General features: G+C 33.7%; 1 protein-coding gene across 4 annotated transcripts; it reads right to left on the reverse strand.

Moving 5' to 3' along the window:
- Positions 1-57: 57 nt before the first annotated feature.
- Positions 58-27,581, reverse strand: LOC116346711 (protein sister of odd and bowel). 4 transcript variants are annotated; one of them, XM_031776919.1, is made up of 13 exons: positions 27,469-27,581; positions 27,279-27,406; positions 22,494-22,795; positions 8,320-8,704; positions 7,906-8,036; positions 7,586-7,850; positions 7,385-7,523; positions 6,839-7,306; positions 6,683-6,775; positions 6,278-6,499; positions 6,038-6,196; positions 5,648-5,966; positions 58-5,525 (listed from the first exon to the last, which is right to left on the reverse strand). In XM_031776919.1, the coding sequence occupies exons 4-13, from the start codon at positions 8,505-8,507 to the stop codon at positions 5,218-5,220; spliced, it is 2,292 nt and encodes a 763-aa protein (XP_031632779.1). In that variant the 5' UTR covers positions 8,508-8,704; positions 22,494-22,795; positions 27,279-27,406; positions 27,469-27,581; the 3' UTR covers positions 58-5,217. The 4 variants fall into 4 exon arrangements, with proteins under 4 accessions (XP_031632779.1, XP_031632793.1, XP_031632771.1 ...); XM_031776933.1 differs by having other exon boundaries at positions 7,586-7,835; positions 27,279-27,529; XM_031776911.1 differs by having other exon boundaries at positions 27,279-27,529.
- Between the last annotated feature and the right edge of the window lie 193 nt (positions 27,582-27,774).

A 27,774-nucleotide genomic window follows, 5' to 3' on the forward strand; every position in this document is an offset into this window, starting at 1 on the left:
ATTCCAATAAATTTTCGTTTCACATTCAACATTTTCAACTTCCAACTTCGTGTTTCATTTTTTTTCTCGTTTGTTTTCCATCCTCTTCATATTACGATTCGGATGTTATTTCATCCCCTCACATTCACATTTCATTCCGTTAGTTACGTTCTTTTTTTTCTCACGTTTAATTTCTTTATTACGTACAAGTACATGAATAATGTACATCTCAATTTGATTACATTATGAAATTGTAATAACTTAAAATTATGAACATTTGGTGCATATGCTTCTTTTTAATGACAATAAATTATAATTATTCATTATTCGTTGATTTATTTCGCAGATCCATTTGTGGAATTGTCAAACAAAATTTTGCGCACATTTTATGTGATCGCTGTATGATCACAAAGTCTATTGCGGCATCATGTGTGTTACGAAATATCATGAATTCGATGTGAATGATTTTTTTAATTTTGATGTTTACATGACATGGATTATAAGACAGTGCAACGAAAAACGATCGTTATCGAGTTATTTTGTTAATAAAACCGGGTTCTATGTTTCGGCAACCTCTTGACGCGAATATTAATGTCCAGTATGTTTGCTAGGCCTTTGGACATGTGACAAAAAAAATCACAAAATCTTGGCAAGATTTGGATTCATTAGTTAGTATTGAAAAATATATATATATGATAAGATTTGTGTGAGTAATTTGACGTCGATGTTGTTGCACTGTTATTGTCATCAAAAACATTCACGATCCAAATGATTCATACAGCTATACTAAAATTTCGTGTCACACTCAACCTCATTTACATGTTTATTTCTCTCAAGATTTCTATGGATACACAACAAAAAAATTACTCTTTAATCACTTTTTCATCAATTTGTATGTGTATAATGTATATATAAATATGCCATTTAACTTAATTTGTTATTAAAGCAATAAAATATATTTCTCTATAATAATAATTAATTCTTTGTTCATTGGTTTCATTCTGTTCTTTCATTTAATTTCTTCTACTTAGCCGACGCTTTGCAAGTTCGATTCAATTTTTTTTCTAATACCTAGGTCAACTGACGTTTCAGTGAGTTACGTCTTTCAATGTCACAGCACGCTTTTTTTATATCCCCATTTTCCCTGCATATTTCATTTCACCATCTCCATCTCAATTCACAAACACTGGTTGACCACTTGCAATGCAATTCTCTCAATTCATTCATTAAATATATAGATATAATGTATGTTCACATATTTATATGTATAAATAGATGTAGTTTTGTTTGTGTGTTTGTTTCTTCTTCTTCTTTTTTAAATACAAGAATGGAATGTGGAGTTTTGGTGTAATAAATTGAACTTATTCAATAAACAAAAAGGAAGGCAGACACGGATATCATTTTTGCCAACTGACCTCGTTATACACAAGATATACCGAATTGTCAATTTAATTAATTAATAAAGAAACAATTATGAAACGTTCTTTAGAAAATTTTACATCGAAAAAAAGTAATGTTTTGGCCCATTATGTGGTCAATTGGAACGTAGTTAATATGCATAGTTTTTTTTTTCAAATAAAATTGTCGACACAGTTTGAATTTACTACCACCCAGTGATATATATATATTTTTCAAACATCGCATTAGAGATTTACAAGCATTGAATAAAAATTCGCCGTTAAAATATAAACAAAAGACAAACGACATTTTATTCTGCACAAATTTCAAGTAATTATAAAATGTAACTTTTTGTTACTGTGTTGGGCTTTTGAGTATTTTGTGGCATTGCCATCGGTTAAAAGAGTTTATCGATGGCGATGAATCAAGTCAATTTCAAATTGAACTTTTTATTTCAACTTCCATTGCGATGTGACTGAAACTATACCGAAAAGAAAAATGCTGCCTCAAATCTGACCGTGAACATATGCATAATAATGGATGTATTTGCGTTAACAATTGTTTCACTATAAGTATTTGTTTATTTCACTTTCTTTGTAATTGGTTGGGATTAATTTTTCATGTTCTCATTTCGTTCAACTTATGTACTAAATTTAAAAATACAAATGACGCATTTTTGTATTTTGTTTAATTAAATCATCATATCTCATTCGAATAATTTCCGATTATAGTTTTAAATTTGACGGCTTTAGAGCCGTTATTTTGAAACCATTTGCTTAAGTCATCTATATCGGATGAACTTTCATGCTACACAACCCGAATCAGTTGCGACCACCTTTTCACATATGCGTTTTAATTTTTTGAATAATAAAATTAAGTACATTCAGATTAAATTTCAATTTTACAACATGTACACATGCAAGCAATTTAGTAAAAAAAATTATTTTGCAAAGAACTAGCTTAATGTTTTTTTTTTTTATAATTTTGCTAAGTGATGTAATGATCACACTGTGAAAATCAGGAAAAAACACGCCACTTCATGATAAATACACCTTTAGCAAAAAAATGTTCCGGTTTGTTTGTCTAAATTTTGGGGGGGAAAAATACAATAATTTTTTGTTATTTTGTTTGCGATTCGCCGCATTATAAGAATGATTGGAAAAAAATGGAGCGAAAGTCAAATGATTGAAACATTTAAAATATGCATCATTTGCAAAAGATGCTACAATTTTGTTGGTTTGTTTATGTGCAGGTTTTATTATGATATTCTGATTTTTTTTTTACTTTGAGATTCTCGTACGATCTGAACACATTTGGATACATAATGTAAAAAAGAAACCGAAAAAAATGAGTACGAATTTGCTATGCAAGGAATGCATCCTCACAATTACTGTTTATTTGTACAGAATTCTTCCAATGAAAATGGTTTCGAACTGGAGCTATAGGATATATTCTGGAAAACGTTTCCCAAATGGATTGTATTTCGTTATTTACTAATAAAAAAAATGATTGATCACATAAATTCCATTCTTTTTTAATCTTCATTTTTTTTTTCATTTTATTTAGGTTTTTGTTTGTCTAAAAATTTAAGGCTGCCGATTGGCTTCGAAGTAGCGATTTCAGTTAGTTTCATGTTGTTTCACCCATTTGGGTATTTTTCTTTTAAATGTTGTTTGCTATGAATTAGGAAAATTTCTCGTTCATTCATAACGACACATTTTTTTGTTTTATATATTTCATTATTAAAATTTGTACATATCGTTTTTCGTCATTATTATTTGTTTTTATTGTAGAAAACAATTGTATTCATTTAAATTTTTTGCTGCAGTATTGGCTCAGGCCAGATTTGTTTTGTATTTTAAGTGTTTGTACGGTGTTAACAGTTGCATTTTTAGAATGTTTATTGTGGATGAATTCACGAAATATTTACCAAAATATTTGTAATGCCATCGCATCACAAACGTGATAAATTCAATCGCAATTCATTTTGATTTGATATATTCTATGATTCTATCGGATGACCTTCTTATCTGCTTATTTGGTACGAAAATGAACATTGTCTATCCTGGGTTTTATTTGTTTGTTCGTTTTTATTATGAATTTTATATGATTTGTGTAAAAAAAATTGAAGGCACCTCAGTTTGTAACATTATTTTTCATTTGTTGTCAGTTTTATGTTTTGTTGTTATTGTGTTGTTGTTGTTCAATGGTTATTGCAATTTCGTTTTTTTTTTCATTGTGTGGTTGCTCGCCATATTTATGGATTCTATCTTTCTTGAAATTTGTTTTAAATTAAATTTACATCATCGTTTTAAATTGATTGAAATACTGCATTCAATCCTCAATTTATCCATACATTCCTTTTGAAGAAAATAAAAACAATGGACAATTCTATCACAACTTTCCTTTTACTTCAATGCAAAACAATTTTTGAATTTTTGCTCCGAAAAAAAGATCGATTTCATTATCATCTCCGACCTGACGTTCATTTAAATTTTCTGCTTCACTTCAAAAGACGCCAAGATTAATTTCATTTAAGTAAAAAATATAAAACAAACAAACTTATAGTGCAAACTCAGTGTTGGGAAGTCTTCATTAAAAATCATCGTGAACTGAAAATGGAACTTATTATGAACTAACTGAAAATTATGGACGGAGATGGATGCTCTGAAAAGAATTTCAATATTCTATTGTAAATCTAATTGTATCGTGAAAATACTGGTCATTTCAACTATGTGAAAGACGAAAAAAAAATCGTTATCCTCAAATTAACTTCGATTGAAACAAAACAAAAAAATTAATACAAAACGCCATTTGATACCATAACCATTACATTCTACAATATTATTTAAATATGCTCAGCACCAATTGATTTCGATAAATTAAAAAACAGAAAAAAAAACAGAACGAGACAAACAATAATAGTAAATTCATCACACTTTCCATTTTTGTATCAAATAAAATCGAGTTTGGATTCATTTAAAATATATAAATGTTTGCTCCGTTACTTGGCGTTGATTTGCTTCCAATTATTTCACTGGAATTGTTCGTTCAAGATTTCATTTAAATAAAGTTAATTTTATACAACTAGGATTTGATTTTGTTTGTTACACACACGGCTCACTCTGAATGGAAGCGCGTGTGTTCTTGCTCTTTGAACATATTTGGCGAAATGCTTTGAACATTTTTGACCAATTCGTTGCATTCATCATCATCAGAAGCTGTTCTATTTATTTTTGCTGTTTATAGTTCTTTTTCCATTTGAACCACTTGAATTTCGGTTTTTCAATTAATTTTTTATTGTTGTTGTTAATAATTCCATAATAATTTCTAGTCAATTGTTACTTAAAAAATTTGCACTCTTTGTTGTTGTTAACGTTTTTATAATTTTAATTAGTTTTTGTTTTCTCTTATACCATCCTCCTGAATGCCCTAGCATTGTTGCGCTTCTGTAGAATCCCGTTCGTAATTCGTTATTGATTTCTTATAATTTCAAAAAATATATGATGTGTGTTGGTTTTTTGTTTTTCATTTTGTTTATACTGGAATGAAATACCTTAAAAATATAAATCGCTTGTTAATTGGCCAGAGCTTGTGAATATTCCATCGGAACTATGAACATATGTATGTCTTCAACATCATTTTCTTTTTTAAATATCGTTGGATTTTGATTTCAATATTTCATTTTGACTAAAATCAGTTTTGGGATCTGTGCGCGTACATTTAAGTGACTCATCATTGTTGCATATCAAATGCAAGCAGTTGATCGATGATTGTGTTTTGGGATAGTACTCTGGATATTAAATTCGCTCGTGCTGACACGAACGAACTGAACCAATTCTATTGATGACTCTTACTTAACAAATGCGAATTGAATTCATAAACATTATTCAATTGTTCGCCGCATATATTGCACTTCCATGGGTTGCTCTCGCTATGACAACCTTTATGCAAGAAATATAAAGTTTGATCGGGAAATTCAATGCCACAGAATAAGCATTGAAGCATTCGTTTGCCTCGATGTCCACTTGATACCGCCGCTAGCAAAAGTTCCGTTTCTGATGTGCCCGTTGATGTGATTGCACCATTTGATGTTGTTGCCACAGCACCCAATGGACTACGTGATGTGGTCGTTCCATTGTATGAGCCTGTGAGTTATGAACACAAACAAAACCATTTAATTAAATTATCAATAATTTTGCGTAAATCATTCGAGAGAAAAAAAAGGTGGATCATCATTAAAAAATAGAAGTGTGTAATGTAAACTGACCCGATGACGTTGTTGTCGACTCAGTTGTAACAGTAATCGATGAATTGGACAATAAATGCTGGCTGATCGCATTCATCGTATTCGCAATGGACGATGCACTGCTTCCAATTTTACTGAATGATATTGACGACGACGAATTTTGAGTTGCAGCTGGACTGGATGTGGTTGAACTATTTGCATTGCTGCCGTTGGATCCATTGTTAATGCTTTCGCTATTATTTCCATTGGCATTGCTATTGTTTCGTGAAGCACGACTACTTGCTCGAGCCGATATTCGCCTTTTTAAATCTTCACGTAATAGTGATTTCAAAGGAGATACCTATATCGATAATTGATATATTTTTTTATGTTGAAATTCTAGTCAAATACAATGCGAAGAAAGAAACCTACTTTGATTAAGGAGGTCAGACTCGATGAAGACGCCGCACTGGATTCGACCGAATTCGTTGTGATTGAGTTTAAATTTTGCATTGATGACGATGATTGTTGATCGCCACTTTGTTGATGTGAAGATTTTGACAAACTATCATACTCATCACAACCGGGTTCCTACAGTAAAATTAACAAATAAATGTTGATTTATACGCTTTAAATTTGAATTAAATTATATCGATTGTACGACAGACGAACCTGTTTAATTGGTATAAGACTGATTGACGGTGTTATTTGTCCATCATGAAGTAAACTTTGACGCGAACTTTGTAAAGCGCTACTTATTAATGATTGAGAGCTAGTTGGTGCATTGGAATCTGCCGAATGTGGTGATGGTGAGCCACCATTTAATGGTCTATTCATTGATGGGCACGCTTGAATTTCGAGCGCTGAACTAATACTCGGTGGAATTGGTTCCGACTATACAAACAATGATGTCACATTAATATGCAATTTTTATTTATAAATAGCAATGTAATAACTTTCGAATTTTTGTGTATTTTACAGTTTACACATCTGTTTTAAATGATGGTAAGGGATTCGGGATTGAAATCCTATCAATCCATATTTAATATTAATGTCATATTAAAAGTGTATAATTACTTTGAAACTGTCATTATCTGCCATGGAAATTTCAACATGCGGAGTCAAAAAGTGCATCGGCGGTGTTCCGTTTTCAGCTGATCGTAATGAGTCCTGTATTCATATTAGACAAAAATGAATATATCGAGTATTTTAAATGCAGTGGATTTATCTTACCTGCATAGAATCGCCACTGTCACTGTAGGCTGTAACGCTGTTGCTATTGTTATTGGCAGCCATTGAGAGTGCTGAATTATTTGCGGAACTGGCGGCAGCAGCGGCAGCGGCCGCTGCCAATGCTATAGATGGCAGATAACTGCTAGCGTTTGATGCATCCAATGCGAGTAGAAGCGATGACGGTGCATTTGGGCCTGGATTATCTAAATCGATGCCATGCCGATTGAAAAAGTGAATTCGTAGCGATTTCATGGTGCCCGCTCGATAATTGCACAAAGGACAGGTTTTGACGAGATCATTTTGGCCGACATGTTCATTTTGGAAATGGGCTCGCATTGCGATTTGCCGTTGAAATCCTCGATTACAAATTGGACAATGGTACGGAAGTGTTTTTGTGTGCGTTGTAAAATGTTCAGCAAGATGATCTTTTCGAAAGAATCGCTTTTGACACACTCGACACTCGTATGGCTTATTGATTTAAGAAAATTTGCACAAGGATTAGAGAAAAAAAAAGTCCCAAGAATTTATCATAATCTGTGTGACTACCTTGACTCCAGTGTGTCGCATTTTATGCCTTCGCATATTGGCTCCATTGGAAAATTTCATATTGCACACATCACATTCAAATAGCTTCCTCTGTGCCACATTACCATTATTTGCATCGGCATTTTGCTTCAGTTGCAAACTATGGTTTTAAACAATTGATTATAAGTGCCGAAACTAAACCACATTTATCTATATATTTACCTGCTACTGTCACTATTCATGTTAATGGTGGACGATGAGGCAGTCACCGATGTTGAATCCATGGTCGACTGTGTTGCATCTTCAGCTATGCCGCTATCGGTGCTTGCATTTACTACATCCATTGGATATTGCTGTCGACTAGATCCGCTGTTTGAACTATTCGAATCGCCCCGACACTGAGCCACATGTACCAACAACAGGGCATGCGATATCGTTTCAAATTTATCACATCGATCGCATTTTAATGTATCTATACCAAAAAAATCTTATCAATATGTCATCCATAGGTTACAAAATGACAAGCACAACCAAACACTCACTAAATTTCCCATCCAAATTTGTTGCACTATCGCCCAACAGGCTACTCGATGCTGTTGTCGTTGCAGCTGCTGCATGATTAATATTATTTGTATTGTTACCATTGTTGTTTGTGTTGTTGTTGTTGCTATCACTGCAAAAAAAAAATGATTTGCATTTAAAAAGAAAAGTTCGCCAAGAACCGCTTGAAAGTAATAATTTGAAAATTATTTCTGCAATATCTAACTGCCACTCCAACTTTATGGCAAGTGCCATATTTAATTATCTATCTCTACGAACAATTTTAAATTGATAGTTCGAATATAAATATGACAATAAAAATGTTGCAGTATTGAAAGTAAATGTGTTCAGAATTAAATCTTCCGTGAAGATCGGATATTTTTTTGAGATTTTTTTTGGAATTGATAAAAAAATACCTGTTATGATTTGAGTTATTATTATGGACGCTTTCTAGGTCACAGTCGGTATCTTCGTTGTTGTTGTTGTTGTTGTTGATTTTATTATTAATCGTACTTTTGCGATGGTTAATGATGTTGCTCAATGATGACTCCAGCAAGAATCCGGAACCACCAGATGATGCCGTACAGTCGGGTTCACTCGACATGTTTTTGGATTCGTTGCGGATTTTCGATGTCACTATTCGTGACGATCGTCGTACAGTTTGGTTATCAATTTTTAAATAGTTAATTGTTTAGTCTGTGTTGATATTACTCGTTCTTAGCCGCCAAATTTCACTCGATTTTTGTTGGCTAAAAATCGCTACAAAAATCAGCGATACGACTTTTTCCTTACCGCAGAAACCTGAAATTATATCACATAAATGTGGTGTGATCATTAGTTGGGCCAAAAAAAAAAAAAAAAAAAAAAAAAACAAATGAATCGCTGAAATCAAGGAACCATGTTTTGCCAAGATTTGACTATTTTTTAATAAAATCCTATTCATTTTATTTAGTATGGTTGCTCTCTATTCACAATTTCGAAATCTTCGTTGCATTGTTTTGATTTATTCCGACGCAAACATCGACAAACGTTTCCAAAGAATTGTCAAATATTTCATTCATACAGGAAAATAGCGAAAAAAATATATTCAAAATTACTAACTGCAATAGTTATCAAAGTAAAAAAAAGTGCACCCACAATAGCAATTCATTATTCCATATGCAGAATTAAGCTATAACTAATGTGACCATGATGTAAGCATTCCAAACCCAAACAGCATAAGCTTGAGCAATTCCGATGCAAAATGAATGCACCGCAATTGAACGGCAACAATAAGAAAATGCAATTGCACGTTGTTGGTATGTGCATGTGTACGTTTGAATACATTTTCAAAATCAACAGATGTGCATTTGTATACTGTGTGTGTGTAGCTCTTTCACTCAAAGCACTGTTATGTCTTTCGACAATCTGATCTTGTTATTTGATTGCATGCAATGTGCCTACTCCCTGATGTGAGCAAACGTACATTTACCTGGTGCATTTATGTAACATAATCAATGAGTGTCGGCTTAGACTGTTCGTCATTTTGAGTAAATTTGTATTGCGGTTGTTATTTTTTTTATTTTTGCGAATTGAAACCGAAAAAGAAAATAATAATAAAACGTGGAATGGATCAACAAAATACATCATAAATGATGTGCGATTTGTGTTGTGGAAAACAAAATAAAATGCCACGAAAGAAACGAACGTGATCGAATTTGATCATTGTTCAAAATCATTTCGGTTGAGATTTTGGTAAATTTAATGATGAAATTCATGCATTTTAAGAAATGACAAATTGTCAACAGAGTTATCGTTCATGATACATGAATGGTTTCTCCATCTCTGCATATGACCAGCATATTCAACGACACTTCCAAAGTGCATAACGTTCTCGAAATCTATTTTTAGTCCATTGGAAGAATTTTGTTATTCATTTTTAGTGGATGTGTGTGTGTGTGTTTGTGTTTTTTTTTTTTCACTTTTCGATACGTTTTACTCGTTTGACCACAACGTGTATCGATATGTATGTTCCGCTTAGCACACAATTATGTTGCTTTATATCGATGTACTGGTATATATGCGAACACGTATGTACGCAAATGGCTTCGTGCATTAAGCGCATTGCGCTTAAATAGTGAAACTTGTTTAATTTAGGTCATTCAAAATCTTACTTTTCTCTGTCTCTCTCTTTCGCTTGTGAAGTTTTGGAATTGCGCTTTTTTCCTCATCATCATCAACAACGGCAACGGCGTTTTTGGTTCGATGTCGTCAGCGATGTGAGAAAGAAAAGAGAGAGAGAGATAGAGGGAGAGATAGGGGGAGAGAGTGTGTGCAGCAAAATATGGACATCAATCGAATATCGACCAGTGCAAATAAATCAGAACGAGAAGGAAAGCTTTGAATGCCGCCCAAACTTCATTCAGATGGACAAACAGATGATTTACTATCTTTTTGTCCAAACAAAAAAAGAATCAGTTTCTCCATTTATTGAATGATATATTCACATAAAAGGCAATTGTTTGGAGAACAATAGATTATCCATTAAATTCAAAATGAATAACACTGGTTTTCTGTAATTGCTGGATTGCAATAATCTGGCCAATTGCTAACCAAAACCAAAATTGTCAAACATCGGTAAATGCACACAAATCACATAGGCCATTTATTTTCAGGTACTTCACTCAGTCAAATTCCATTTGAGTTGAGGCGAATAAAAAAAGAACAGCAACAAAATTAAAAGCACTCAAGCACATTTGCTCCTAACTCGATGTCATTTTTCAAGCTTTTTACGGTTCATTCATACATCTATCTCTCTTTCTTGTGGTTCAAAGATTTGTTTTGTACAGAGTTACGATTTTGGTATTAATCTTCCATATGCAGTTTTTTTTTTAGCGCGACTGTGTTGAATTGTTTTCGCTTTGGCACACGCAAGCACCATTCACATAAATATGTTGATCAAGTATGCCGACTTATGTGGAGCACATTCTAAAAACAACTAACATAAAAACCAAGCATATGGGTCGCAAACATTCTCGATTCGGTCTGTTTGCCTCGTTTTTTGTGCCGTCTGTTTTTTTTTTCTTCTTAATTGTCTTTTCAAACCAAATTGATCAATACAATCTGGCGGTTGTCAACTGTTTTCTGACACTTTTTCATCCATTTGATATTGGTGGACAGTGTAGATTTAAGATGGAAATTTGGTTAACGGATTGCATACCATTGCATGCTGTGGACAAACGCAAATCATGAACGTCAAGTGTTTCCGTGTGCAAAGCAATTAAACCATTCGAGAATGATGTTGCAACACTATTTAAAGGCAAAAATTGATGAATGAATACAATGATATGTTCCACAAATCCAAGTAATTGTCATTGCATATCTATTCATACACATATGTGTAATCGACTATCGAACCACAAAAAAATTAATTTGAATGCATTTAAAAATTGTTCATTCATTTTTTTAAACTGTAACAGCCTTTCTCTAGATCCCTTGGTCCAATTGCTGTTTGAATTGGTGTTACACATTCAGGAATTTCATAGAGAACAACAATGACGAAATATATGAAATAGGTGCAATCCACATGTCCGTTTGCCGCAAATTGGATTTTATGCTAATTTAATTCGACATGAAAATGCGAAATGAATGCTTCATATTGAACTATTTGGTATGGCGTGCTTTGTTGGCACGCGCTCATATTTGAATTTGGTTTCGATTTCAGCATTTGCTCAAGACAATATTTCGATAGCGCATATCGTTTCGGGGAATATGGTTATATAGTTACAGCAGTGACAACTCCATTTGCACATGTTCATTCGGCGTGTATATTTGTGTGTTACATAAAAAAAACACACTGCGCTAATTGGAGTGATTTGCGAAACCGAAATATACGTATGAACATTCGATTTTCATGCACACACACACCACACACTCCAAAGAGACAAAAACAAAGAGGGTGCTGGAGAGAGACAGAGAAATAAGCAATCTTATCGATTTCAAACTGTCAGAAAAATTGTAAATTGTAAGTTTGGGATTTCAACCTGTTCGTAATTTAGTTTCTGTTCCATATGTAATCCACTATTTTTGCCTCTAAAACTGAGTATCCATATAAAAAGACAGCAGCAAAATTGACGAAGACAAAAAAAAAGACCTGGCAGCAACAACAAGAACAGAAATGCAGGTACATGGCACATAAATCTTTCAGTTGTGCTTCAAATATACTGCACTTATATACGTATCGAACGTCGAAAAGCAATCAAAAATGAGCGACGAATGAATATAAAAAAAACATACGAAATACAAATAAGAGTACATGCTAAAAGTGGGTCTATCAACCATTTTGTAACATTCTATTTTGTAAGAGCCGAAGAAATAGCGAACGCAAAAAGTGGTCGCGCTTCGATTTCAATGGAAAAAAAGTTATCCAAGAAATATTTCAGCCTGTCTTTTTATTTCGCCTCAAACATTCATTTTTGTCTCATATGGTATTTTTTACGGCTATTTGAATGCCTATATACACACTAAAGCGGCATTCAGTCTTGACCATTTTCAAACATAAAATATACACGCGCAATATTTCATCTAAAACCGTCTAAATCGAAGAGATCATTTTGATGTGTGTAGTTTTGATTTGATTTTTTGCATTTGATCCATTATTATGTGCACCTTGCCCTGGAGAGACTTATACTCATTGAAATGGTTTAAAATTGCGCATTTTTTTATTATTATTCGGAGTTTAATGTGAAAATTATTCATTCGCATGATTTCTTGTAGTTGTCAAAGCAGAAAAATTCAGTTTTGGAACATATTGGTGTAAACTAAAAGACACCAAGGCACTTTTGCATCTCTTAAAACACTTCCCCCATCATCAATCATAAAAACACGGAAAATTAACTGAGAAAAAAACATCCAAAAGACGCAACAGAATGCGTGAGTCATATTCACAATGGCGACAAAATAGATTTGATGAAAGTATGCCGTGTCATGCAGTCGAATGTCAAAATCATAAATCGGCGATGTGTTAAACGAGTAACTCTCGATAAAAATCCGCAACACCAAAACCATACATACAAGTTCTGAATGAGAACAAATCATTTGCCAAAGCAGCGCATACAATCCATTTGAAAATAAGGTGCACACAGTGTGGTCGGTAATTCAATATACCAATATGTACTTACATCCAGCAAAAAAAAAATCAAGGGAAATTTTGATATATTTTTCAAATCGAATGAAAAATAAAAAAACAAAACAAATGCGAAGGTTTCCAATTTATCTGGATGAAATCGGGTCAATGAATTGTGGTCTTTGATTTGCAAGCGTGTCGCGTGCGTTCGGTATTGTATGCTATTCACCGTCAAATGTACGAATCAGTGCACAGAAGCGACAACGAACGAGTCAGAGCGAAACTGATGAAAACTGGAAACTTTCGGAATGTTGAATAAATTAGATTTAAAAGTTGCATTTCCATTTCGTCGTGCGATATTTATCTTGATAGAGTGTTTACTATTTATCAACGATTGACATGCGGTCGTTTTCTGTTATTGTTACAGTATTCATCATGTGCTTGCTCCCTTTTGTGATAAGAACCGGAAAAAAAGAAGCAAATTTATGAACATACGATAATTTTATCACATCTAATTTACGAACACGACCGAATTGAAAATCCAAATGAACAAGAGTGAATGAGATAGAAGGTAACACACCGAAAGACCGATGATAAAGAATTGCAAAGAATTTAAGTTGTAACGTTGGCTTTGTGCAATGTACTCTATTACTATATGAATTGTGTATACCATTGATTTTGTCAAATCGATTATTATACACAAATATCGTACGCGAAACGAAATGAAACAAAAAGAGAACGAAAAAGAAGAGCGCCACGGGAAAACTGAACCAGATTTCAAAAGTAAGGAAAGCAAATCAGATGAAAAAAAAGCAACAACAAAAACAACAATGTGGTTCCATGTCTTGAGAGAGCTGAGAGAAGGGAAAGAGCGATGAAAAGGAGAGCACTGGAACAAACAAATTTGCCTTTTAATTTCTTACAATCAAGCGAATGCACAAAGAGCAATTTTTCTTTTCTGTTTCAATTTGCCCCAATTTGATTCATTGAATGAATAACATTCTATGCTACAAAAACACATTCACACACACTCACACACACATAGACGGTCGCGCGCGCTTATCAACTAACATGAAAGTGTCTCTAAGTGTGTATTACGGAGAAGTCGATGGCGTACATTGAAAGTAGTTCTGAATATATATGTTGTTTTTTCGCTACACACACTGCAATTACGTGTTTCGTGCAAATGTGTGCACTCAATATGCATACATGCGCTAGATACGGATTGCGCCCAAACTAAGTTACTCAAACGCATACACTAGATGACGGCAATTGTACCATAGTAATGGCAATGCGATGGCACAGCAAGGCAACAATGCATAACTGCAACCAAATCAATCTTATACGTCTTCCCTTTCTTTTTTTGCTTTTTTTCTTCTTCTTCTTCTTTCCCGTTAATTCGAACGGAATAATTTGTGGAAGAAAATGAATACGATGATGATGACCGTATCATTTGTGTTGTGATGACGACAGTGATTACAATTCCGGCTGATTGTGATCAGCTAAATGACGGTACTTGGTTTTTTTTAATTCCCTCTCAGTCATTTGCCAGTGTTCTTGTGTGTGTGCAATACCAGTTTTTTTTTCTCTCGACCATTAGGCATAAGCGTTGCACTATTTTCAACGAGTGCCGCCAGTTTACTCTATTAATTTCAGTCTATGAGCTCTCTTTTCACAATCTGAATGACCGCGCATGCTAATCTCCTTCTCGCTCTTTATTTTATTCTTTCTCTTTCTCTTCATTATAAGCGCCTATTAGAATTCATTCCATTTACCTGTATTCGATGACAGAAGAGAAAGCGCCAGTCCAAACATGTTTTTTTTTTTCGTAATTTTTGGGCCATGATCTAAAAAAATTATTTGAATTACATCCTATAGCATTTTTGACATTAGATTGAACTCAAACTTGAACTATTTTATTATCCAAGCTGTTGTTCATGTTGTCTTGTTGTTTTTCTTTCGATGAAATAATCGAAAGTTTACTACGTGAATTATGGTACATCGAAAAATGGCAAACATTTTAAATGATTCTCAACCAATATAAATCATAAATTTCATCAATACGATGATGAAGTCACTTTTGTCTATTACTATTTCAGGAACTCTTTCATAACGGTTAAGTTTGCTTACCGTTCGACAAGCATTTGCAGTGCATTAGCTTTGTTTCGTTTCGCTTTTGGTACAATTATTTCGAATTCTACCGAATAATTCTAATGATTTCACGTCTTTTTCTTTTCGTTTGTATTTAACTGGATTCTGATAAATTATGGACACGGCTCAATAGAAAAAATCAATTGCTCGATCATTTTCTTTTCACACATTTCATTTACATTGACCGTACACATTTTGACCATTTTCTTTTATATGCGAAAACCAAATTAGAAAAAAAAAACAAAATCTTTAAAGAAAATTACAGCCGATACACACAGACAAATCGAGTAAATAATTGGATGCCAACAAACCGTGAACGCATCAGCAATTAGCCTGTGCTCGGTTCACTTCAAATTGAAGTAGACCGAAATTTCTTCTGTTTTTTTTTTGAGTTCTTTTATGCCAATTCTATACATATTCTGCATGTACATGACAAAATGAATGATCTATGCGAGATTTTATAGTTTTTCATACGAATATTTGATTCGAAATCAAGTAGCGAATAAAGAAAACCAGATTAACAGTTTCATAATGAAAACGCAACGACAATCTCGGCGCGTATACATACAACGAACAAACGAATGAACGAACGAGTCGATAAAGACAGATAATATGAACCATAGTAACGAATCTGGCGTCCACGCAGTAAAACGAGGAGAAAACACATTGAAATTAGGTAATTGGGTTATTGTTATAAAAATGTATTTTAAGTTGGAAATCTCTTTTGGATCTGACGAACTTCAATGTGTGCATACGGTGCTCAAAGCATAGATTAATATGAATGAGAGCGCGTTGAACTGAAAAGAAGAAGAAAAAATGAGAGAGACACACAGAGAGAAAATGAAAATGGAGTATGCGATGCGATGCATATTATATACATGTTTACTATACGATGCATTTTGAAAGTGTCTTCCAAATCAAACATCTAACAGGAATTATGTGTGTGTGTGTATGTGCTTTTTTTGGCGTTGGGACACATAGGAATGTCGGAAAATATCAATTTTAAATCGATTTTACGAAGTACACCAAAAATATCGATAAACCATCCATGAGCAATGAAGTTGATTCCGATGTCGTAAATAGCAATGACACAAAGAACGCCGTAACATGTTGAGCACGTGCAGTACCTCATAGTGTAATTCAATGCAATGCAATGAATGCGAATACTGAATGAACGCCACATGCAATGGTATATAATGGATCATTGATGCGTAGGTTCAGCATGCAGTAAACATTGATAGCATGCACACACACACACACACATACACATACAAAAAGGGGAATGCGGCTGCTCTTCTTTAGCTGGCGTCATCGATGTCTTTCGATGCTAATGATTCGGTCGAATCGATTCCAATATGTATTCATAGCACTGCTATGATAGCAGCAGTTGATTTTCTTTTCTGTTTCTGTTTCCCTCTTTCACACTCCCATTTTCTCTCGCCAGCCGATTTGTGGTATATCGACGACGACGACAACGTCGATGATGATGTTGTTTCTTTTTATATCTCTTTCTTTTTATTTGTCTGACTTCTTTTTTCTCTTTCTCCATACATCTCTGTCGTTCCTTTGACATGTGAATCGAAAAAAAAGTGGGAATATAGGTCTTTTTAATATTTGTTCATAATAATATGAAAGTATATGTATGTAAATTCATTATAATACGATGTGGTGTTGCGATGGCTTATATATGACACGATACTGAATCGATCATCATCATTATTATTAATTATTGTGTTGTGTGTGTATGTATTTTTTTATGTACACATGTGGGTTAATGTTTACCCAAATTATATTAACTTGCCATATGTTTTATGTTTCGTATAGCAATGTACTTCACCGTGCAATGATTTATGCTGTATGACGACCGGTGCTCCGACCAGGAATTTTTTTTTTGTTCGTTTGCGAAACTCAATTTGCTAAATGATCATGACAAATGCAGAAAAGTAAAATTATTACCAATTGGCCAATACTATATTTAAAATTGGTGATCGCCAGATTCAAAAGTTGTTGAGTAATTTTCCTTTTCACCATAAACTGAAATGGAATTTATGCGATAGAGTACCATTCCGTTCTCAATGTGCATAAATACGATTGATCTAAATAAAACAACATCGTTCATATGGCATTGAAAACAACATGTGAAATGTGACATGTATTCTGCGTGTTTGTCTGCTCTACACATATTGCTGTTTCTTCTATACTTTTTTTATATTCGATTCTTTGTCATTCATTACTCTTTACACTCAGCCTAATGATGACCATAAGTAGGTTTCATATCTGCTATAAAGTTCTAGTTTCTTCAACACGTATGTTTTTTTGTGGTGTGTGTGTGTTTCTGTTCGCTTTTCAACTTCATCATCGCCATTGAGTGCCAGACACCAACAATAGACGAACAAACACCGAAAAAATGTGCCAAATTGTGTTTTTTGTAAATCGTGTTTTTTTTTTTTGCTTTTGACACAATTTGAATAAAAAAATGTGTTTTGCCCACTAACTGTTTGCCGCAGATTTATTTAATTTGTTATTGACTTTGTGTGCATTCTCATTTTCAGGCAGACCGTTCGATTATAAATAAAAGTAAAACAATGTAAAAGTTACGGGGTGTTCGTAACTGCCCCGTTTTTTTTTTTTAGTTTTTTCGTAATATGAATCGGATATTTTGATTTTCATGTGGTTGAAAGATCTTGGTTCAACCATTAAACCGTTTTCATTAACGTAATTCATAGTTGCCAAAGAAATTTTTGGTCTAATTCATAATTTCACAAATATGGTGTTACTGTTTCTTTTTGTTTCGCACATAAGAGCCAAAAGTCTCAACGCATACAAATAACATATATGATTCAAAATGTTGTAAGCGTATGATCATCGCTACTCTATAATTATCAGTTACATAAACTCAAAACCAATAGCATAATGATCAAAATCGCAATTTTTCCAAGCACACACACAAAATTCAATTTATTTATAATGCTTTGAATGTCTGTAACCAAACTGTAAAATGAAAAAAAAAAACTAACAAGCGTCAGACTGTTATAAATATTTCGATATGAACCAATTATTTTAAGTCGAGTGTATGCTATCTCAATCGAAGTTTTGAGTTTTCCATTCGTTGATTGTTATTTGTTGAAATGCTTTCGTTTCAAATTGATTTTAGTTCTATGTTTTAACATTTTTGCTTTCTATTCATATCGAAAATTGTTTATTTTGAACAAGAAAATACGCCCATTGTTCGTCATCAATTTTTATTTGCCTGACTGATCATTTCATCTTCTTTTTTTTTCATTCGTTCATTTTAATGTACAAGATTAATAATGTTGAGTACACAAATCCAGACGACAGTTATGTTTGTGTTTGGCTATTTTTCACCACTTCAAAAGCTTGCTATAGAAAAGGTCAAATAACAGCCGAAATAACACACATTTTTACGTTAAATTATCATTTTTGGTATCCAAATGTTTCCAATTTCGATTTCTCAGCTGCCTGATACATATTAAGATATACGATTAATTGGATGATGATTGAAAGACGTCGTATGTTATGTAAGCTGAGACGAAAATTCCACGAATTGACCGGATACCAAATATATACAATACATTTATTCATTAACAGACGAAAAAAGTTCGATTCTTAATCTGCTGTCATAAATACGTGTCAAATAATTTGTGGATGAAAACAAAAATTATAGGCAAAAAGGAAAATGTTTCAACTATTGTTTATTGTGGACAAAAGCAATCTGTCTATGATATGGTTTGAAAATAGAGAAGAGTGCGTGATTGGACGACGATCACATTCAAAATGTATAATCAATATAATGTGAATATTGCGTTTAATTTGAATCATATATGTATTCTTCATTGAAGACTAGTTGTTGCATGTTAAAAATTATTCATGTAAAAATCGCCTTCATTGAAAATTGTAAAGAAAATTCGAGTTGAAATTATGGAAATTTTTCTTTGTTACTGGATGGCATGGTATGTTGTTTCGGTTACGCTTGTGTTATTTTTGACATTTTACCGTATACTGTTGTCAACGCAATAATCTTCTCATTGTGATTGAATATAGTTTAGATGGCGACAAAAAACGAATCTTTGATTATCCATTACCGAGGCCATTCCACGTTATTATTTGACTAATTGAAATGAACGTAAATGTGTTGGGACAGTTGGCAATCGCTGTACATTTCTGTTGCTATAGTTTTCAATTTTAATTAAACGAAAAAAGGATAATGAAGACCAAATAGCAACAGCAACAGCAATATAACCAAAACGAATAAACCAGCAAACGATCTTATGGACGCTGGATTTTTTTTTTTCATTTCGTCCCCGGTATCTTGCTGTCTATTTTCTCGAAAATATGCGGGAGCCAGTATTATGAGTATTTATTGTGTATTACATAAAATGTACACAATCACACGCTTGTTACGCATTTGTAAACTCTTGAAATGCTACTCAGTAACCCACCCTGAAACCATATATTCAACGGGGAGTAGCTAGCTATTTACTCATGAAACCCATAAAGTTGTGCTTCTACTTTAAATATATAATATATATATGTATATACATAACATATGTATAGGTCGTAGATATATAAAATATAACACATTTGAGCTTGAGAAAGCGGTAGAGTGAGCAGTGACGGCAACAGCGGCGGCGGCAATGACGGCGACGAAGATACACAGCAATAGCACAATTTTTTTTGCTGCTGATTTTCAACTCAACACTCAAATTCTGTAGACTATTGTTGGCCAGGCGATGATAATTTCATATACCGTATGAATTGAAAAGAGAATGAGGATGGATATACAGTGAAATAATAAAATATGTAAGCTACATGAATTCAGTATGTACTCAACTGTAATTTTGAGTCGGCGACCCTGTTGTTAAGCTTCAAGGATATATTTGCATGTGTATGTCTATCGTTGAGACAAAGAACGAAATGTGTGTGTGTGCGCTGGAAATTCGGTTTAAATTTTTCAAAAAAGGGCGTTCATTTTCCGTCTTTCCGACCAAAACCATGGATAAAGTGTGTCTCTTCTTGTTTGCCCCCTTTTTCTACTTGCCATTTTTTATTTGGTGACATAATTGAAAGTATGTTAGAAAGTTAGTAAGGAACGGTTCAATTTAATCAGCTGGGGAGTCAATTAAAGATACTCCACAAAGCATACATGCACTCAAACAAAACACACATACACACAGATACGCTAAATATCGGTTATACTTTATATGTACCCGAATGTCGAATGATAATAGTTTTTGCTTTGTCGTTTGATTTTCGAGCATTTTTCTTCTTCCACTGAAAATAGAATTGGTAATAGCTATGGGACATTGTTTCCGTCTGTATCGTTGATTCTTCCCATTGTTTTTCTCCATCTTTATCGACTGACTGTCCGAATGGTTTGGGCCATTTAGCAGCTTGGGCCGTAATAGAAAATGAGATTATAACATATATCGCCTACAAAATTGAAGAATAAATGAATCATTTTAAATCGTGGGTGGAAATTCTTGTTGGCCGTTCAAGTGGTATAACTTTTAATCTAAAAACAATGTTCGCTGTGCGTGAAGAGTTGATTAGTGATGTAAAATTTACCATGTAGATTACATGGCAAGCCGTTAAGTAAATAGTATAATTTTCATTGTAGCAACTTGGATACTGGTTGCTCATATCAAAATGATGTTTCAACTCATACGCATATAATATATACATACGGTATGGAGCTTACCTCACCGATATTATTTCATGTTGGCCTTTTTCCTCTCTTCAATTAAAACAAGCAAACGCGTCGGTAAGATAACAAAAGCGATATACGCTTCTAATTCACAAGGACACACAATTTTACCATATATAAATAAATATATATACATATTTATCATTGGAATCTATATGCTGTTTGGCGATAAACGCTTCTTGCTGCCTGAGATAATAAAAATTTCGAAGAAATGCAAGGCATGCGCAAGGGTAGTATATATAGTAATTTTGCGACTTGATGATGAATACTGTACATTGCATAGCGCTTTGTATACATATAGACCATGTCGGCTGATACCATAAACCGGCATCGACAACAAACACTCTATATAAGTGCTGAACATTACCAAAAGTGAGAACTTTCGAGAGAAAGAGATAGAGAGAGGAATTATATATACACAAGATCTTTGTGCATTGAAATTATATGGTTGAAACATCAAATTGATATAACCATGTAAAATCGAATTAAGTGAAGTGAAAGCAGTCCTGCGACCGGATTTAAATGTCCGTTCGAACATAAGGATTATTGCTTAAGACTTTGACTAAAATTGCAGAAGTGCAGAGTCCAAAACAGACACAAGAAAAATGATGAAAATTTAATCGCAAAAAGATGCCGTATTGTATGCACAATCATCATGAAACACACACAATCAAAATTCATTTCGAATGTGTGTCATATTCGTTGAGCTTAAAACTCCATCGTATTTGCAAAGGATTTGTTAACTGTTGTCACACGCGCGCGCGATACAACAAAGTGGTTTATATGTGGAATCAAATCTGATATATCTAGTCGCTGAATATGTGAAGCTCGTTTGGGGCAATATTAGTAGTCGTAAGGGAACCATATGAAAAGTTTACTTGTTTCTAGACGGAAAATAAAAAGCTCGAGCTATATAATATTTGAGCATTCATATCATGACATTATATGTACACGGTAATACTGTGATCAACCTCAAGAAAAATGCGAATACCCTATCACCGAGTCAACTGTTTCTGTGTTGCATATATATGATATATATATATATATGTGCTATTGATATTCTTCTGTTTTCCCTTTTTCCGCACTGTTATTGTTTTTGTGGTACGCTTCCCTGCTTGCTGTTGCCTGCGTCTGATGTCGTTACATATGGTATAACATAATTATACATTGTATAGACATTGAACTGTATTTTCTTATTTTTCCATCGCATACTACATTTGTTATATATATGGTATTGAGTGTGTATGTATGCGTGTTTGTGTGCCTGTTTCCACACAAAGGACGGTCGAACATAACCTCCAAATGGAGAAAAAAAAGTGAAAAACGAAAAATGTTAGAGGAAGGTCAAGAAAGTTGTTCTCAATCCATGTGTATGCTATATATGTATGTATGGCAGTTTATATATGTAGTCTATCCTGTATGTATGGCATTAGGATTTTTCGTCAAAACTTTCGAAATGGGAAAGGAAACGGGTAATTTCGCTGAATTTTTTTTTGCTGTCGAAACGACATTTCTTCATTTCATTCGTATAGCATTTTAGTCAAGGTTGTGGTTTTTTTTCCATCAATTGGCGATTATTTTTTTCTATCAATGCAGTAAATTCTACTTACATTTGCTACTTTTCCAATCAATGGCCGGAAACGGTTGTCAAATCAATCTGTCTGTCCGCTTGAATCGACGCTTGTTTGGCAAAGAATTGATATTGGAATTGCACAGCCTCTGGTCCAAAAATTGTAAAGCTAAATTTCGAAATATTTCCGCAAAAATTTATGATGTTGAAATAATGACGGCGATAGCTGCAGAGATGATGGAATTGAAGAAACTCTAATTCGGCTATTCGATTAAAGTCGGGCGAACAATTAACGCGATTCCGGATTTCTTTTGCTTGTTTTCCTTGCGATTCATTTGAAACCTGGACACATTTACAATTGATTAGTGTTGAGATTATCTCACTTAGTTTGTTTGTTTGTTTGTTTTTTTTTTTAATTTGTCATCACAACTATTGGAATCATTCAAGAGCCCGGTTAACAGCGATGAGGAAATCGAGATGGAATCGAAGCACTTGTCATATATTCGAACAACAAAAAAATAGGAAAAACTTCACTTGGCAACAGCACGCATAATTCTTAAATTACACCAATGTCTACATAATTTTGAACATTGTCCAGTCAAAAAGCACATTTAATTTAATTTTGAATTTCAAAAAACTTATTCATAACGGCTAAATTACTTTGTCTACTAGATGAATGTGTGTTTGAGAGAAGGTTTTTAAAAGAATTTCATGAACAATTCGTCACAATCAGACTGATGATACGAGCTGATTTCGAGTGGTTCGTCTCGCTGATTCGAGATAAATTCACCGAATGTTCATGAGGAATTGGTTTTTGGCTTACACAATCCCATAAATAGAGAGAAAGACGACGAGAAAACACCGAAACCAAGAGACGAAAAACTTCGATCCTACTTTGATTATATACGGCGATGTGTGTGCATCGAATCGATGTCTTGCGCGAAATACACACGAAAATTTGATGGCAAAAAGGAAAAGTTATGTATTTGGATTACTTCTTGTTAATTTTATATTTTTTCTGGTTTTTTCCTGTTTTTTTGCTATTTTGTTGCTGTTGCTGTTGCGAAAACGTCTGCTTAGAAATGATTAGTGTTTTACCGAAATTTATTTCAGTTGCTAACGAGGGATAAAGTGATTCAATGAAAGTTCAAACAGAGTATTCAGAAAAGCACAACGCACACGATGAATTCAACGGTGATGACTACCACGACAACAACGACGACGGCATTACATTGAATGGAATGCTAACAGACGAACCTAGACTTATACATACACACCAAACACGCACACGCAAACGCCAAACTCCATACGGTTATTTGGCATCGCAAAGAAAGGAACACCATCGAAATAAAAAATCGGTTAACACAAGCTATGTTGTCATCGGAACCGACACGTTATGTTCTATTTTATCCAAATAAAAAAAGAAGAATACAACACAACATTAACGGTAGCACATATAGCAACTCTTTCCCTTTTCCGTATGAAATTCCGAACAGCCGGAGCCGACACGAGAAATGATCGACAAGGATATTTCCGTTCACTACATACATATTCGTCCATAAATCTTTAACAGTATGTAAATGGCTGGCGTTTCATTTCTTTCTTTCTTTTTATATTAGAAATAGCCCCAAAAATCTGATTTATTTCGTCAAAGCCATGGTATCGCTCTTCTTCCATTCGATTCGATTGGATGTGAAAGTTTTACCCACTTTGTGAAAGATATTCTATAATGAAAACAACAAAAAATGTGAACATCATCATGGTACATGGATCGAATTCATAAGACCTTGTAATGTGATGTGATATGATGTGTATATATGCAGTGCCGCTTATTTTTGCTTCAATTTTGCACTTAACAACAACCACTGCACATACATATACCGACCGGCCTCGAACACAGTATATAAGAGATCACACGAGCCATAATTTGTTTCTATAGCGGCGGTGGTGGTGGTTGGTGGTGGTGGTGTTGATGGCGATGGCGGCGTCGATGGCGGCTACAACGGTCGTATGTGAAAGCATCTTATGATTTGGGAGTTGTCAAACATAGTAAGAGCTTCGTTCAAAATGTTAAAACCGAGCCGAATTTCATTTGACTAAGTGCGAAAGCGGTTAAGTTACATTGCACTAATGTTGCCTCGGTTTTTCGCAAACCATAGTAGAGAATTGGGAATGGGAACGAATTATATACCATGTAATTTATGTGTATGTGTGGCGTGAGTCAAAAATTTGAAAATTGGTACAAATTAGGCATGCACGCGACAAGCACGGAAATTATGTATTGAGCGAAACAAAAACGATATATTTTCTCATAAAAGTGTATATATAAATATAAAGGCAACAAACACAATTAAAGTAATGCTTGAGAGTGTCTATCAAAAAAAAAAATTCGATATTCGATTGATAAAATTATTTTTGAAATAAATATGTGAAAAAAATTGTATTGCGTCGGTGAAAAGCCCTAAGCAACTGCCTGAAACCAATTCATTTTTTTACTTCTTCTTTTAAATTCAAATTTCGATAGAACTCCGTTATCATAATATTTATGTATACATATCTGTGTATCATTCAATCATCAATGTAATGGCATATTTTATGCCAAAGAGAGGCGCATACCGATATACGTTGAAAACAAATTAACACCAATAAGAACAATAAAGGCAACAACGCCACCAATGTAAAATTGGCCATACGATCACATTTTCTCTTACTATGCATGCATGTAGCAAATTTTAAAATATATAACTCGGACTCAATAGATTGAGTTAACTGTGTCATATATACTCGCACTCTCTTCTCTCTCTCTCTCACTCTCTCTATCTCTTTTCTTCTTTCTTCATCTTTCTTATTCGGTCTGTTCCACACACATTCGCTCTCGTTCATTCGGTACGCAGTTTGATTTTACTCTAGTTCTATGTTACAATTTTTTTCTTCTCTTTTGCCATGAATTGTGTGCACTTGTATCCATGCCGATTTTCATCTTTCCCTTTTTCTCGGGCATTCAAGCATTCAATTCAGTAATAATGGATGACATGAAATCATTTTGCACACCGGCATCAACTGGATAAATATAGCAAAATTAATAATGACATTTATTAATAATGGAATGAATGTAAATTTTGTTAGAATTCAAATGAGGTGGTGGACGCGTCTATTTCTGCCATGCGTTATTCCAAATTTAAGAACACCCTTGCTATGATTTCAAGTAATTGTTCGTCGAAAAAACTCCTTCAAAATGTTCATATTGTTTGCTTGAACATTTTGTGAATGTATTTTTGAAAAGAGAGCGGCGGCGTTGGAAAAAGAAAGATGAACACAAAACACCCAAGCAATGAAACAAAATATTTCAAGTTAAAACATCACCGTATTGTGTTAAATTATGGATATGGGATGGCGCGTTATTTGCAATTATGCATGCAAATGTGTAACAATCGTTCGTTTTGTTTGTTTGTTTGTTCATTTCATCGGTGTTGTACATCTTTTGATTTCTTGTCCATGTGCTCTATTGTATGAACATGAGCATACGGTTGGCAAGTGTATTTGCTTCGAACCATTTGTGATTTGCAAAACGAAATGATTCTTTGGCCCAAAGTTACATTGGATTGTACTATATGAAGCGTGCTTTCGTTGCACATGAGCGTCGTCACACAGTTACATGTGTATCCATCAAATTGCAATATGATTTCCCGTGTGTGTCACCTTATTTCGATTGTCGTTTTTCTGTCCGCTTGCGTTGTTCAGTTGCGATACACATTGTTTGTTTCCTCTGTGCTTTTATTTTTATTGTTATTACTGTTGTTGGTGATTTCCCCATCTCTCTCTCTCCCTCTCAATCTCTATCTAGCCTCCCTCTCTCTCTTATTCCTTCTCTCTTTTTGGCGCTCTCATTTTGAGTATACAAGTAAGTAAGGTGTTTATATGCATATTTTCCATTCAGTGCTTTATCACATTGCATTTAGCCCAAACCAAATAAACAAACCAACAAGGAATTAGATCACTTACGAGCCACTTTGCGGTGAATATTAAGTTTCGTATTGGCTTTTCATTTTATTTACAACTTGATTAAATGTATGTTTGTGTGTGTGTGTGTGTGTGTGTGTGTGTATGCATTTCAGTTACCACATGACTTCGATTTATGTGACGAAAAATCGAATTGATATGCATAAAAATTTGCAATCAACTACCGATTTATATGCTCCATATTTTCCATCATTTTTAGTTGGACTCAATACGATCTTAATCGTGCCAATTCTCGACCACAACATTTATCATCAAACTTATAATTATAATAATAACAATGACAATAAACGTCATTTCGTCTTCTATTTTGTTTGGCATATACAAACTTATATGGGTTTTGTGGCCATTGCTCATTCACTGAGCAATATGTGTTAGAAAGTTGAAATTATCTTACGATGAGATGGTTTATATTTGTACGTGCGCTTTGCATTTATGTGTTTATTTCCTTTACATTTTTGTTCACATTTTAGTTCGCTTTTTGTCTCAAAAATTTTGGTCACTTTCTTTGCGATCGGATACAGCTTTTTTTATCTCATTTACGTATTGAAAAAAACAACAACAACAACAAAAACAACAACAACCAAAAACTAAACGAAAGAAAACGAGAAACAGTCCAATTCAACGTCAACGGCATGAAAGAAATATCAAATATAGGTCAAGTGCCAAATGAAAGTCTGCATTTAAAGTGAGTGCGATGGACGGTGGACAAGTGTTCATAACACATCTCTTTCTCCATTCGAAATAATAACTTCGATGATACGGTAAATTAAAAAAAACTGTCATCATAGATATGAACCATTGTTACCTTATCGCCATGCAAAACATTTGTGATCCCTTTTACGTTGCTCTAATTATTCACATTGAAATTTTTTGTTTTATATGTATCACAGATCTTTTTAGATTTTTCTATCTTCAAAATGTTGTATTCAACAGCTGCAGTTAAAAAAAGACGAATAAATAGCAATTTATGTGCTTTTTTTGTGATGAAAAACTACTTTTTCGAATCAACACTTAGTTGCTGCAACACAAAATTTATAATTTTGTTTTATTTTCCATTTGCACCTCTCCAAAACTCGAATCAAATTTTTAAAAGTTCACTTTTTCAACGTTAGAAATTGATTTTTATTTTCCATAAATTTCTTATAAATCACTTGAACGAAATTACACAAAATTAACCGTGAGGCAATCCATTTTTTTCTCTCCAATTTTCCAATAAAATTTCAAAAGTTTTCTTTAATCAAAACCATGCAATTTAAATAAGCTTTGATAAAAAAAAATTCACGTGTGATTTTTTTTTTTTG

This window comes from Contarinia nasturtii, unplaced genomic scaffold, assembly GCF_009176525.2.
Source record: "Contarinia nasturtii isolate CC-2019 unplaced genomic scaffold, AAFC_CNas_1.1 Cnas_scaffold_129, whole genome shotgun sequence".
Classification (NCBI taxonomy): Eukaryota; Metazoa; Arthropoda; class Insecta; order Diptera; family Cecidomyiidae; genus Contarinia; species Contarinia nasturtii.

Excerpts from the sequence above, each read along its gene's own strand:
- LOC116346711 (XM_031776919.1), bottom strand. The coding sequence starts at position 8,507 with ATGTCGAGTGAACCCGACTGTACGGCATCATCTGGTGGTTCCGGATTC. Across the intron at positions 7,524-7,585 it reads ATGAATAGTGACAGTAGCAG|TTTGCAACTGAAGCAAAATG; the intron begins GTAAATATATAG and ends TTAAAACCATAG. Across the intron at positions 5,967-6,037 it reads GTCTGACCTCCTTAATCAAA|GTATCTCCTTTGAAATCACT; the intron begins GTAGGTTTCTTT and ends TTATCGATATAG.